The following is a 15,869-nucleotide window of genomic DNA, read 5'->3' as shown; positions in this document are numbered from 1 at the left end:
CAGGCTGTCAGACACAGCCAGGAGGATCAAACGTGACATTGACGAAGGGCGCCCCTCTCTAAAAGTTGAACTACAGTATATTCAGCTTGAAGTACCAAGGGCTCTTCGCCAAAAAAGTACTTGAGAGCACTGAATACGCAATGCTCAGCACTGGGAAGAGGAGGAGCACTCCAGCACGTCTTTATGCTCAGCACTGGGAAGAGGAGGAGCACTCCAGCACGTCTTTATGCTCAGCACTGGGAAGAGGAGGAGCACTCCAGCACGTCTTTATGCTCAGCACTGGGAAGAGGAGGAGCACTCCAGCACGTCTTTATGCTCAGCACTGGGAAGAGGAGGAGCACTCCAGCACGTCTTTATGCTCAGCACTGGGAAGAGGAGGAGCACTCCAGCACGTCTTTAACGCTATGCTCAGCACTGGGAAGAGGAGGAGCACTCCAGCACGTCTTTAACGCTATGCTCAGCACTGGGAAGAGGAGGAGCGCTCCAGCACGTCTTTACCATAGAAATGCGTAGCACGAAGCCAGTGGCAGCTCAAAAAACACTTTATTTGGACACAGTTCCTAATCCAGTGATTCTCAAAGTGGGGTCCGGGGACCCCCAGGGGTCATAGAGGGGGTTCCAGTAGGTCCCGAGCTAAATTTGTTCACTATGATTTGGACCCCTTTATCCATATTTTTAAATGTTGTCTATTCAAACGAAATACAAGTTCACACTATTTTTGAAAAAACTTGACAGTGTTTTGAATTTTTTAACACAAATCTTTTCTCATGGGGGTCCCTGGCACAAAACCTTTTCAGATGGGGGTCCACAGCCAAATATATGTAATAATTTGGGTATCCTTGGCATAAAAAAAGTTTGAGAACTATACTGGTGTATACAATGTAATGATTAAGTTCTGGGGGAAAATAAACAACCCTGTTCTGTCCTTGTGGTCCACAGTACCCCGCAGCGCTGATGAACCTCGGAGCCATCCTCCACCTCAACGGAAAACTGTACGACGCCGAGGCCAATTACCTTCGGGCGCTCCAGCTGAAGCCGGACGACGCCATCACCCAGTCCAACCTGCGCAAGCTGTGGAACATCATGGAGAAGCAGGGCTTGAGGACCTCCACCACGGCGCCCTGAGCTCCCTCCCCACTATACCACCTGCCCCACCATCTGTGTGCCAGGCCGGGGGAGAAAGGACAAAGCCGGCTCTCCTTCCCCGTCCAGAGGGCATGTATGCATATGAAGGAGATTGTTTGTTCAGGGGAGACATGCCTATATACTGTGCAGCAGCTCTTCTAAATGACTGCAGAGTCCTGCACTTCAGGCCAGCCTCTCTCTCCTCTGAGGATCCGCTGACGTTATTACCACACACTTTGGATTCCCTCCAACTCCATCCAAGGATGTGTGTGCTCTCTCAGAGGCACCATGGTTTTAATTTAATTTTCTAAATAGAGCACTTAAACCTGGAGTGAGGCCATCAGGTACAGCAATGAAGGATTGTGGCAACACTAGGGTTTGTTTTTTAAATGAACAACCGTGGCTTAAAAAAGTCGTATTTTTTAGGGTTTGGAATTTGTTTCGGGGGCTGTGCAAGAAAATAATGAGACGGGATGAAATGACATCCCAGAGCATCGTGCTAAGAAGCAGGTCAGTACACGAACCATTTAATGAAGCTCTTGATCTAATAAACATTTAAGGGTGATTCAGAGCGCTGTGATTCTTTGCAGCGTCCTATGGTTACATTTACGCTCCGTCGCATGACGGAAAATAGCAGACATACAAGCTCACAACGCATCGCATCCGCGATGCGTTGTGAGCTTGTATGTCTGCTATTTTCAGCGTGTGATACCGTTTGCACGACTGAGTATAAATCGGGCTTAAACCGGTTTTGTCTCGTTGCAAATCTTTGGTCTGAACTAGGCCTTATGATCACTGAAGTCTGTACATGATGGGGAAGATCTTTCTAATTCGTTATGGTTATGGTTTTATTATGTTTTTAGTTAGTTTGTTTTGTCCAATTTGACACAATGAAGGGGAATCCAAGCAATTCATTACCGTTACATTCTGACACGTAAACTGTCTCTTCACTTGTTTGTGTATTCTTTTCAGGTGCTCACTTGTTCGTTCGTTTTCTTTTGCTAATGAGATTACACAAACTTTGATGTAGAAAGCATCATTGTCAGATATGAATAATAACGCTATTATTGTAAACCAGATGTAGCAGAGCTTTTAGAGAACTTCTGAGAAATTGGAGGAAAAAAAAGGGAATCAACTGGTTGAACTTTTCTTAAGACGGGTGAAGCCACTACACGTGTCATAACTAACCGACTGTTCAGGTTCTGGCAGTGGTGGAAAGTAACTAAGTACTTTTACTTAAGTACTGTACTTAAGTACAATTTTGAGGTATTTGTACTTTACTTGAGTATTTCCAATTTCCGGTACTTTTACTTCTACTCCACTACATCTCGGAGCCAACATTTTTACTTTTACTTCACTACAATTATTTGAAAACTTTAGTTACTAGTTACTTTGGCGATTTTAATTTTTATTAGAAAACATACATTAACCACTTCAACCCTGTATACATTTTGGCCATTTGAAAATAGCTATAATTGTGAGCTTGTAGATCGGCTATTTTCAATAGATTTTGTACACATTTTGAACTTGTGAAATGGGACATTCTGCAATATGAGTACTTTTACTTTTTAGTACTTTAAGTACATTTTGATGCCTATACTTTTGTACTTTTACTCAAGTACATTTTCAATTCCGTACTTTTACTTGTAACGAAATAGTTCTAAATTGCAGTATTGGTACTTTTACTTAAGTAAAACAATTGAGTACTTTTTCCACCACTGGGTTTTGGGAGGCCAGGAAGCCACAGTATTGTTCAAAGGAAGTGCTAATGCAGTGGTTCTCAAACTGGGGTCCAGGGACCCCCAGGGTAGCCCAATAGAGGGTCCAGGGACCCCCTCAGGGTAGCCCAATAGAGGGTATGCGCATGCTTAAAGTGAATGGCACATCGAGTGGAAAATCGTGTGTCAAAGCAACATGCAAAGTGACTTTAACATTGTTTAATGCAATCAGACAGGACTTTTCTGTTTGGATGCGTGGGTTGTCAAGGCCAGAAAGTATTTTTTGCCACTCAGTAGGCATTCCTGCATAACTTCCGGGTTTGATGATGTCACGCGCATACCCTCTATACACCCTTATAGGTAGTGTTGGGCAGTAACGAAAAAATACAAAAATTACAAAAACTTTTTTTTTAATGTCACAATCCCTTTAAAAAAAGGTTTGAGAACCACTGTGCTAATTCAGTGTGTCTTGGAATGTCCCTCAGTGTAGCATGCAGGTGTCACTGGAATCCGTCACGTCTCAACTGGATTCTTGTTCACACACACAGTGGTATGGAGGACATCTCGGGCACCATGACTTCCTGCTTCCACACACGGTTAATTAAATAAGGTTAGGAAGCGAAGACCGTGTACGGTGGACTCCATGTTGCTCCCTGGAAGGAAAGAAACATGCGCAATTGAGACCAGGAAGTTGTACATGCCCAAATTATGGAGTCCACCGTACGGTCTTCGCTTCCTAACCTTATTTAATTAACCTTGCTTCCACACACACTGGTCATGGAAAGGTCATAATGTGCGTCGTGTGGATCAAATTAGCAGCACTTCCATGGAATGGCTGAGGAGGGATTTGTTAAAATGTCTCATCTGTTTTTTGTTTTTTTAAATGTTCATTTTCTTTGTGTGTTTGTATAAAATGAATCTTAATATATAGCAACGTGGTGTACATGAAACGGTAAATGGAGCAGCAGCAGCGGAGCAGCCAGCCTCGTTTCTCCTCAGAAGCTCTTTCTGTTCCTCTTGTTGAGAGCTTGCAGATCAGCTATTTTCGGGGCGCAACCCAGCACTCCGTTTAGCTAGTGGAGATGCGGTGTGTAACGACATGGATTTCTAAACAACTTTGTTCAGCGCAAAATACTGTTCACGTTCAACCATAGTAAATGCTGCATTCGTGGTGGTCTGGAAAGTTGGGCAGTTGTTTTTACAGACAGGTAAAAGGGCAGGGGCTGAAGCCCCCTTTGATGTCTATGTGTGCACTTCCCTGTAAAGCAGCGATTCATTCCCAGCCTTGTGGGCCGTGAGGGGCCCCTAAATAATTGGTTAAAAAAACAACACTATTATTTTACTGATCCGGTCACAGTATTTTTGCTTTAAATAGGAATTTTAAATAGGAACTTAGAAGAAGAATCTGGGGGTTGGACTAGGGGTGTGGCTGAGGAGAAGTACTAGAGGTACCTATTTGACCTGCAGGCAACAACGAAGGGAACCCCACTGTATACTACATTAGTTCCATTGATTGATCCGAGTTGGAACGCAAATCCATTAACTCATCATTGCAATAAACATAATCTTGAGAATGTACACACAACGTACCCCAACCAACTGTCCGCTCGACAAATGCATTCGGCTGACGTGTTTTACGATATCAGATGGGTGGGCCGTCTGAAGATTTTCAAGTATTTCAAGTATTTCCTCTTCTAAAAACACCCCCACCTCATCAATCCTCTCTCTATTAGTTTCAAACAAAGGCTCCACTGTGTAAATATTCATTCAGTCATAACATTGTTTGCTGTCGTCGAGGGTTAACGAGCGGTGTCTTGACAGCACCTTTCTTTTTTTTCAACTTATTGTTTTTTATTGTCATTGCTGGGGTAGACAATACATTTTATACATATGCATCATATATCATCATTCAGTTTTTCAATACAAAATTGTCTCCCCAAGGAGACGACAGCACCTTTCTACGCGTAAAGAGGAAGATATATATTTTGTGAAAGTCAAACATTCTTTCGCCATGTTGTTATCACACAAAACACTGTTAGTTTTTAAGTTATTTCTTCGTGTTACCGTGGCAACAGAAACAGCTGGCACTGTGTTTCATGTGTAAGTATTAGTGACAGAACTTTAGCTGATGTGATGTGTTCACGTCTCGTTCTTCTCACCACTGGTCACATGTATTGTACACTAATACCCCATTACCCATAAAGACTGAGAAATGGTACAGAATAAGACTGAATAGGCAATGGTTTGCTATATTTCCCCGACACGCACCTTCCCCTTATAGCTCCCCGAGGTCAATATGCTTTATGGAGATGATGTTATGATGCCTTGTTCTTTCGCCAACGGAAGGAACGTGTCAGTATTTCCCACAACACGGTACGTGATATTTAAATGTGTGTTTGAGTCGGTGGTTCTCAAAGTATGGGGTCCCGGGCCGGGATTCCCAGAGAGGGCTTGAGGGTGTTCCATGCAAGGGATTCCCAGAGAGTGCTTGAGGGTGTTCCATGCAAGGGGATCTTGAGGGTGTTCCATGCAAGGGAACTTGAGGGTGTTCCATGCAAGGGGATCTTCTGAGGGTGTTCCATGCAAGGGGATCTTCGGGCTAAAATGATAGTTATGGGAACCAAATGGACCCGTTACCGCTCTGTTACTCTTGAGAGTGTACAAATGGACCGTTTGTGAACCACTGGTTGAATTCACAACACAACTGGGCATCTGTGTGATTACTGGCTGTTTTTGAACAAAACGGTTGGATGTTAATGTTTACTAGCTGGTTGTCATGGTTACTGGTCCTGATGTGAGTCAACACTGATCTGTATTTTGGTGATCGTGTCTCAACTGTGGATGCAGTTACAGTAGGATGTTCACGAAGCCTGTTCCTCCATCACACCTTTCACTTCCCACAGTTATAGAGGACTGAAGAAAGACATGAAAAACCACAACCCTTTCAAACCCCCATAGACTTAAAGAATAATAATGATCATGTTTAAGTTAACTGTGTAAAAGATAAAAAAATAAATCATATAAGAGAAAGTTGAATTAATACTGCGGTGAAACCCAGAAGTATAGTGTTGGGAAGCTTCATTAGGAGATCAATTTTCTCCACTGAAGCACTTTCAGATTTCATGACAAATTAAAATATTCGTTTGGTTGATGGAACTACTGAGAATTGACAACTTTCCTACAGAAAGAAAATTAAGTCTTAAGTCTTAAAGTCTTCTTTATTGTCACATTTCAGGTTTACATGTGTAAAATGTGGGTGAAATTTGTTTTTTGTGCAAGCTCCACGGATGTAATTTATTTGGTGATAAAACAAAAGAGCACATTCCCGTGATAAAAACAAACAAAACGATACGATCTTTGAATTGGGGAAAAATCCTCACCCAATGGTTGTGGTTCTGACGTCTGGATTCTGGTACTCAGTGATTCTCAACCTGTGGGCCGGGGCCCCCTTGTGGGCTATTAGGATATTGTAAGTGGACCCTCAATGTGTCAAAACACTTAATCTTATCAATAATAAATCAATCAATTAGTGTTAATTGTGAAACTGATAATAAAAAATGTAGGCCTACTATACTGTATGTTACATTTTTACAAGATGGAACACAATCAATTGATTGATCATTAAAATAAACATGCTCAAAATGCCCAGCTGACCACTAACTAAGTGAACAGATGGGTGGGCTGCGGAGGGTGCAGGGCCCTGACCATTAACTAAGTGAACAGATGGGTGGGCTGCAAAGGGTGGGCTCTGATCCAGAAATGGTTGGGAAAAACTGCTCTATATGCTGATGATATCTTTGTATAAAGTGATAATACACTTATTGTTTATCGCGAGTGAAGATGTGGGGGGAATAAATCAATGTGTGTTCACTCTGTGTCTCTGCTCAGGGATCTCAAGTGGTGGGTTATTGCAGAAATGTGTTCACAGAGAGTTTACTAAATTAAGAAGAATTTATTTTTGAAAGTTTGTTGTATTTGTATAAATTATCAAGATTTGTAGCCGCTCCTCTTTTTTGTAATATAAGAATGAACAATGTGCCAGAATCGATTTGTTTTATTTCCCAATGTTTGCTTTTTTCCACAATAAATGGATGGTGTTCTGCTTTCGTTTTTTGTCCCTGTGCATTTATGAAGAATATGACGCATAGATCCACATGCATTAAAACATTCTCAACATTTAACAGTATCAAAAAAAAAGTTTTGTGTAGTATTCAGAATTCTGTATAGTGTATTATTCTAGTTCTTTTGTGGTGTTCTTTTTCTTTTGTATTTTAGCCTTGACAATTCTACTACCACTCAGTCACACTCAGCAGAGGTCTCTCCTAGTAGGCCTACTGTTGAAGAGGTCTTTTGTATATTAACCTTCAGTTAGTAAAGATAGGTTGAAATACTCCGGCAGGATCAGCCGGGAGAAACTAGACGCAACTGCTTGACATGAGCTGCGTGACACTAGCGATAGAGAGAGGGAGGTGTGTGTGTGTGTGTGTGTGTGTGTGTGTGTGTGTGTGTGTGTGTGTGTGTGTGTGTGTGTGTGTGTGCACAATTTAACAAAGGTGCAGACGATCAGAAATCAGCAGAGAGTGAGCGACGTTTGCGCTACTCTATGCCGAATTGAAGTGGACTCGGTCCCAGACTTTTTTTTCCCTCCCTGGAAATAAAAACGTCTGGGTTTCCGAGGCTAGCATTGAACTATATAGCAGGACTGGGATATGGACATGGAATCATTGAACTGTATAGCAGGACTGGGATATGAACATGGAATCATTGAACTATATAGCAGGACTGGGATATGAACATGGAATCATTGAACTGTATAGCAGGACTGGGATATGGACATGGAATCATTGAACTATATAGCAGGACTGGGATATGGACATGGAATCATTGAACTATATAGCAGGACTGGGATATGAACATGGAATCATTGAACTATATAGCAGGACTGGGATATGGACATGGAATCATTGAACTATATAGCAGGACTGGGATATGGACATGGAATCATTGAACTATATAGCAGGACTGGGATATGGACATGGAATCATTGAACTATATAGCAGGACTGGGATATGAACATGGAATCATTGAACTATACAGCAGGACTGGGATATGAACATGGAATCTACTATATAGCAGGACTGGGATATGAACATGGAATCATTGAACTATATAGCAGGACTGGGATATGAACATGGAATCATTGAACTATATAGCAGGACTAGGATATGAACATGGAATCATTGAACTATATAGCAGGACTGGGATATGAACATGGAATCATTGAACTATATAGCAGGACTGGGATATGGACATGGAATCATTGAACTATATAGCAGGACTGGGATATGGACATGGAATCATTGAACTATATAGCAGGACTGGGATATGAACATGGAATCATTGAACTATACAGCAGGACTGGGATATGAACATGGAATCTACTATATAGCAGGACTGGGATATGAACATGGAATCATTGAACTATATAGCAGGACTGGGATATGAACATGGAATCATTGAACTATATAGCAGGACTGGGATATGAACATGGAATCATTGAACTATATAGCAGGACTGGGATATGGACATGGAATCATTGAACTATATAGCAGGACTGGGATATGAACATGGAATCATTGAACTATATAGCAGGACTGGGATATGAACATGGAATCATTGAACTATATAGCAGGACTGGGATATGGACATGGAATCATTGAACTATATAGCAGGACTGGGATATGAACATGGAATCATTGAACTATCTAGCAGGACTGGGATATTAACATGGAATCATTGAACTATATAGCAGGACTGGGATATGAACATGGAATCATTGAACTATATAGAAGGACTGGGATATGAACATGGAATCATTGAACTATATAGCAGGACTGGGATATGGACATGGAATCATTGAACTATATAGCAGGACTGGGATATTGACATGGAATCATTGAACTATATAGCAGGACTGGGATATGGACATGGAATCATTGAACTATATAGCAGGACTGGGATATGAACATGGAACTTTGAACTATATAGCAGGACTGGGATATGGACATGGAATCATTGAACTATATAGCAGGACTGGGATATGGACATGGAATCATTGAACTATATAGCAGGACTGGGATATGAACATGGAATCATTGAACTATATAGCAGGACTGGGATATGAACATGGAATCATTGAACTATATAGCAGGACTGGGATATGAACATGGAATCATTGAACTATATAGCAGGACTGGGATATGGACATGGAATCATTGAACTATATAGCAGGACTGGGATATGGACATGGAATCATTGAACTATATAGCAGGACTGGGATATGAACATGGAATCATTGAACTATAAAGCAGGACTGGGATATGAACATGGAATCATTGAACTATATAGCAGGACTGGGATATGAACATGGAATCATTGAACTATATAGCAGGACTGGGATATGGACATGGAATCTATAACTATATAGCAGGACTGGGATATGGACATGGAATCATTGAACTATATAGCAGGACTGGGATATGGACATGGAATCATTGAACTATATAGCAGGACTGGGATATGGACATGGAATCATTGAACTATATAGCAGGACTGGGATATGAACATGGACTCATTGAACTATATAGCAGGACTAGGATATGAACATGGAATCATTGAACTATATAGCAGGACTGGGATATGGACATGGAATCATTGAACTATATAGCAGGACTGGGATATGAACATGGAATCATTGAACTATATAGCAGGACTGGGATATGAACATGGACTCATTGAACTATATAGCAGGACTAGGATATGAACATGGAATCATTGAACTATATAGCAGGACTGGGATATGAACATGGAATCATTGAACTATATAGCAGGACTGGGATATGAACATGGAATCATTGAACTATATAGCAGGACTAGGATATGGACATGGAATCATTGAACTATATAGCAGGACTGGGATATGAACATGGAATCATTGAACTATATAGCAGGACTGGGATATGAACATGGAATCATTGAACTATATAGCAGGACTGGGATATGAACATGGAATCTACTATATAGCAGGACTGGGATATGAACATGGAATCTACTATATAGCAGGACTGGGATATGGACATGGAATCATTGAACTATATAGCAGGACTGGGATATGGACATGGAATCATTGAACTATATAGCAGGACTGGGATATGAACATGGAATCATTGAACTATATAGCAGGACTGGGATATGAACATGGAATCATTGAACTATATAGCAGGACTGGGATATGAACATGGAATCTATAACTATATAGCAGGACTGGGATATGAACATGGAATCATTGAACTATACAGCAGGACTGGGATATGAACATGGAATCATTGAACTATATAGCAGGACTGGGATATGGACATGGAATCATTGAACTATATAGCAGGACTGGGATATGAACATGGAATCATTGAACTATATAGCAGGACTGGGATATGAACATGGAATCTATAACTATATAGCAGGACTGGGATATGGACATGGAACCATTGAACTATATAGCAGGACTGGGATATGGACATGGAATCATTGAACTATATAGCAGGACTGGGATATGAACATGGAATCATTGAACTATATAGCAGGACTGGGATATGGACATGGAATCATTGAACTATATAGCAGGACTGGGATATGAACATGGAATCATTGAACTATATAGCAGGACTGGGATATGAACATGGAATCATTGAACTATATAGCAGGACTGGGATATGGACATGGAATCATTGAACTATATAGCAGGACTGGGATATGAACATGGAATCATTGAACTATATAGCAGGACTGGGATATGAACATGGAATCATTGAACTATATAGCAGGACTGGGATATGGACATGGAATCATTGAACTATATAGCAGGACTGGGATATGAACATGGAATCATTGAACTATATAGCAGGACTGGGATATGAACATGGAATCATTGAACTATATAGCAGGACTGGGATATGGACATGGAATCATTGAACTATATAGCAGGACTGGGATATGAACATGGAATCATTGAACTATATAGCAGGACTAGGATATGAACATGGAATCATTGAACTATATAGCAGGACTGGGATATGAACATGGAATCATTGAACTATATAGCAGGACTAGGATATGAACATGGAATCATTGAACTATATAGCAGGACTAGGATATGAACATGGAATCATTGAACTATATAGCAGGACTGGGATATGGACATGGAATCATTGAACTATATAGCAGGACTGGGATATGAACATGGAATCATTGAACTATATAGCAGGACTGGGATATGAACATGGAATCATTGAACTATATAGCAGGACTGGGATATGGACATGGAATCATTGAACTATATAGCAGGACTGGGATATGAACATGGAATCATTGAACTATATAGCAGGACTAGGATATGAACATGGAATCATTGAACTATATAGCAGGACTGGGATATGAACATGGAATCATTGAACTATATAGCAGGACTAGGATATGAACATGGAATCATTGAACTATATAGCAGGACTAGGATATGAACATGGAATCATTGAACTATATAGCAGGACTGGGATATGGACATGGAATCATTGAACTATATAGCAGGACTGGGATATGGACATGGAATCATTGAACTATATAGCAGGACTGGGATATGAACATGGAATCATTGAACTATATAGCAGGACTGGGATATGGACATGGAATCATTGAACTATATAGCAGGACTGGGATATGGACATGGAATCATTGAACTATATAGCAGGACTGGGATATGGACATGGAATCATTGAACTATATAGCAGGACTGGGATATGGACATGGAATCATTGAACTATATAGCAGGACTGGGATATGAACATGGAATCATTGAACTATATAGCAGGACTGGGATATGGACATGGAATCATTGAACTATATAGCAGGACTGGGATATGAACATGGAATCATTGAACTATATAGCAGGACTGGGATATGAACATGGAATCATTGAACTATATAGCAGGACTGGGATATGGACATGGAATCATTGAACTATATAGCAGGACTGGGATATGAACATGGAATCATTGAACTATCTAGCAGGACTGGGATATTAACATGGAATCATTGAACTATATAGCAGGACTGGGATATGAACATGGAATCATTGAACTATATAGAAGGACTGGGATATGAACATGGAATCATTGAACTATATAGCAGGACTGGGATATGGACATGGAATCATTGAACTATATAGCAGGACTGGGATATTGACATGGAATCATTGAACTATATAGCAGGACTGGGATATGGACATGGAATCATTGAACTATATAGCAGGACTGGGATATGAACATGGAATCATTGAACTATATAGCAGGACTGGGATATGGACATGGAATCATTGAACTATATAGCAGGACTGGGATATGGACATGGAATCATTGAACTATATAGCAGGACTGGGATATGAACATGGAATCATTGAACTATATAGCAGGACTGGGATATGGACATGGAATCATTGAACTATATAGCAGGACTGGGATATGAACATGGAATCATTGAACTATATAGCAGGACTGGGATATGAACATGGAATCTCTGTGCAGAGTCTAAAAAAACACACTTTTAACCCATTTAGACTATTTCATGACCCCTAGAATTTTATGTATTTGGCCGCCGACCCCATCTGAAAATATGTTGTTCCGCAGGGACCCCCCCCCCCCCCCCCCCCTGCAGAAGCAAAGATTTGAGTAAAAAGCGTTCACTCTGAAAGAATATATATTCAAAGATTTGTACCACATTTTCACGATTTTTCAAAAATAGCAGACCTACAAGTTAAGTGCCGTGCTATGAGCTTGTAGATCTGCTATTTTTCAACAGCTAAAGCATAACATAATGCTTTTAAAACACCAAAAGGGGTTCCCGCCCAGTGTTCTGGTATCGCCCAAGGAAGCTCTTTACTGCAGGAAGAGACACTGAAGTCAATACGCCTGCATAACACTCTCATGGGTGGCAATTTGGCAAACCTGGCACCGGAAGTTCCATGTATTTTCTTCTGTTATCTTCCAAGCTATTAACTTGTTAAAAATCATTTTCCCCTAAATAACAGTAGCCTAATTACAATGACAAAACTGAAAGACACATTTTGTCTGAAAATGTACCACAGTACTAATAAAAAATGTCTGTTTTGTAAAGCTGCTAAGGTAACTACTAATTACATAATTCTGCAGTAGAGTAAAAATCACAATATGTAGTATAAATTATGGAGAAAAAAAAAGAAAGTATTCCAAGTTGTTTCTAACTTGACTAAATATACTTAGTTACTTTCCACTCCATACACTGACTCTATAACGTCTCCAGTTCATATTGGTGGGACTTCAGACTTAATGGGGTGGCGTGCACGTTGTGGAGCACGTTTTACAGGCCATTTTAACACATTTAGACCTGAGGACCATTCTACAAATGTCTTCTGTAATCCTGACAGTTTTATAAAAAAAAAACATGTTTCTATGTCAGTCGTTCTCAAACATGTTCATGTCAAGGACCCCCAAAAATATATGTAATTGGCCCCCGACCCCCATCAGAAAATATGTTGTTCCAGGGACGCGCCAGAAGCAAAGATTTGAGTTAAAAACGCTCACTCTGAAAGAATATATATTCAAAGATTTGTGCCACATTTTCACGATTTTTCAATAGCTAAAGTATAACATAATGCTTTAAAACACCAAGAGGGGTTCCCGCCCAAAATGGGTTAAAGTTTCCCCCCCCCTGCAAATTTGCTAAAGCGTGTCATAAAATCTGCTCCAAACGGATCTCCAACACTTTCATCTTTGGGAAACCTTTAAAAAAAAAAGGGGGGTGGGCGGAAAAAAGAAGCTGTAAATATTCCCATATGGAACGGGTAGCAGCACAGTGTTCACATCTGGTCCGTGTGTCTTGATTCTAACCTGCCCCCGCGAGCGGCTCAGACCCTGCTGACAAGTAAAGACCCCTTCCATGAGAACGGCGGAGTCTGCCTCGTGATGTATCTCACATATGCTTAAGAACAGTGGTTCTCAAAAGTGGGGCCGGGGGACCCCCAGTGGTCCTTGAGGGAGTTCTGGGGGGTCCTGTTTAAGTTAAAAGGTTTTTTTTGAATGATGACAAAAATTAGATCATTAAAGAAAACAAAAAAATGAATAACCAGTAAGACGCCCCGTGGGGTGAGAAGCGACCTCGCCCTAGCGTTTTCGGGCCAGATAGGGTGTAAAATGTGTGCTAATTAGTAAGGCCAGGCGGAGCCTCGAGCCAGCCCAGTTAGGGACCAGGTAGATCCGGGTCTTAATTTTCAGGCCTGTTGAGAACTCTAGTTTTCACCGGCTGCTGGGCGCGGCTGCCGGGCGCGGCTGCTGGGCGTGGCTGCCGGGCGTGGCTGCCGGGCGCGGCTGCCGGGCGCGGCTGCCGGGCGCGGCTGCTGGGGCGCGGCTGCCGGGCGCGGCTGCCGGGCGCGGCTGCCGGGCGCGGCTGCCGGGCGCGGCTGCCGGGCGCGGCTGTGCTAATAACTTTGGGGCGGGCCCGTCTAGAGTTTGAATGGACAGGTATCAGTCAAAAGGGAGACATCAAAGAGGAAGGATGGGTGGGGAAGGATCAACATATGGAATGTCAGAACAGGTCAGCTCCATATATGGAGATCTAAGGGTTTGAGGTCAGATGTAGAGTTGCTGGCCGTCTGCAGATCTAGGTGATGATCCAGTCTTCTCCATATATGGCTATCCAGGGTTTGATGTGACACTCTTTCAAGGTCAGTGTCGTGATCTTCATATATGAAGACGGCCATATATGGAGCGTGTCACGAGGTGTGACGGACTTATATGGCCACAGGTGGCGTGATGGACGGACTAACTGACTGACAGGTTTTGCAGGTTTTCATAGTAATCCGTGACCTACAGTCGCAAAAATAATACATATAAAAGAAAATAAAGACAATGCAGATCTACAAACGCATCACATTGCGACATGTTGTGAGCTTGCAGATCATTCTTTTCGCCATTAGGGCTTACAGTATAACTCATATACATGGTTCATTCATAATGTTATTTTTGGGGGGTCTCGGGGAGATGTCAAATTTCTCTTTCGGGGTCTCTCTCAACCTCAAAAGCATAGGAGCTGCTACTAGAGGTCGTCTGGCTCCATGATGAGAGCTCACCACAGTGCCCAGCGGTCATTACGTGGAATGTTCAGAGGCTGTCCAGTTCACTTTGAATCTTGCTTTTCCTAACACAGCTATACCTCCCTTATCTTGACAAATAGAACCAGTTGGACTGGTGGCCACGGAGTCACGCTACAGAGCTGGTGTGCTTTCAATTATCCCTGTTGGTGTTTTCTTTGCCTTATCTTATTTTAACCATATGACACAGTAAAGGACTTTGACTTCATACATCAATGCATAATATGGCGATAGCCGCTAGCGGCTATAAGAGCCGTTTTGATTTCCAGCCGTTGTTTTAAGACCCAACTGGAAAGTGTCGAAAGTGTCGTTAATTTCATCGACATGGACTTTCATTGTCCAAGACTGTTTTTCCTCTATAAAACTTTACAAGAAAAAAACACATTTTGGTCAGGATGTTCATGATTCCTCTCCTTATAAGTAGGCCTATTTTGTCTAACACTAACATTCCTATGATAGCCTTACTGAGTGGGATGCAGAATGACAATCAGAATGACAACATAATAAAAATCACACCCGTGTGAACTGAGTGGTGTAAGGTCTGTCTGACGTAATGAAATCATGTCTGACGTAATGAAATCACACCCGGGTGTGATTTCATTACCTGGCTTTGTTTGTGCAGAAAAAATGAGCATGGTTGCTATGTTCACAACCATTAATCTCCTTGTGTTTTACCACCATGAAAGTGCCACAATTTTGAATCACACACTGGGGAGCCTATGAATGAACAGCACAAAGCCAACAGCAATGTCACTTTGCACCATCTGTGGTACAAACTCTATCCCCTCCTCCCT

General features: G+C 41.6%; 1 protein-coding gene across 1 annotated transcript in view; it reads left to right on the top strand.

Annotated features, from left to right (window-relative positions):
• The window catches only part of LOC306923128 (protein O-mannosyl-transferase TMTC2-like), a 57,765-nt gene extending 56,082 nt beyond the window's left edge, over positions 1–1,683 (top strand). Inside the window, exon 10 of the mRNA XM_079501152.1 lies at positions 940–1,683. Within this exon, the coding sequence (XP_079357278.1) occupies positions 940–1,125 (186 nt within the window). The 3' untranslated portion in view covers positions 1,126–1,683. The remainder of the gene's footprint in view (positions 1–939) is intronic.
• The last annotated feature ends 14,186 nt before the right edge of the window (positions 1,684–15,869 follow it).

This window comes from Electrona antarctica, assembly GCF_951216825.1.
Source record: "Electrona antarctica genome assembly, chromosome: 5".
Taxonomy (NCBI): Eukaryota; Metazoa; Chordata; class Actinopteri; order Myctophiformes; family Myctophidae; genus Electrona; species Electrona antarctica.
The sequence above is the reverse complement of the archived record's forward strand: the minus strand, read 5'-3'. Positions and strand labels throughout refer to the sequence as shown.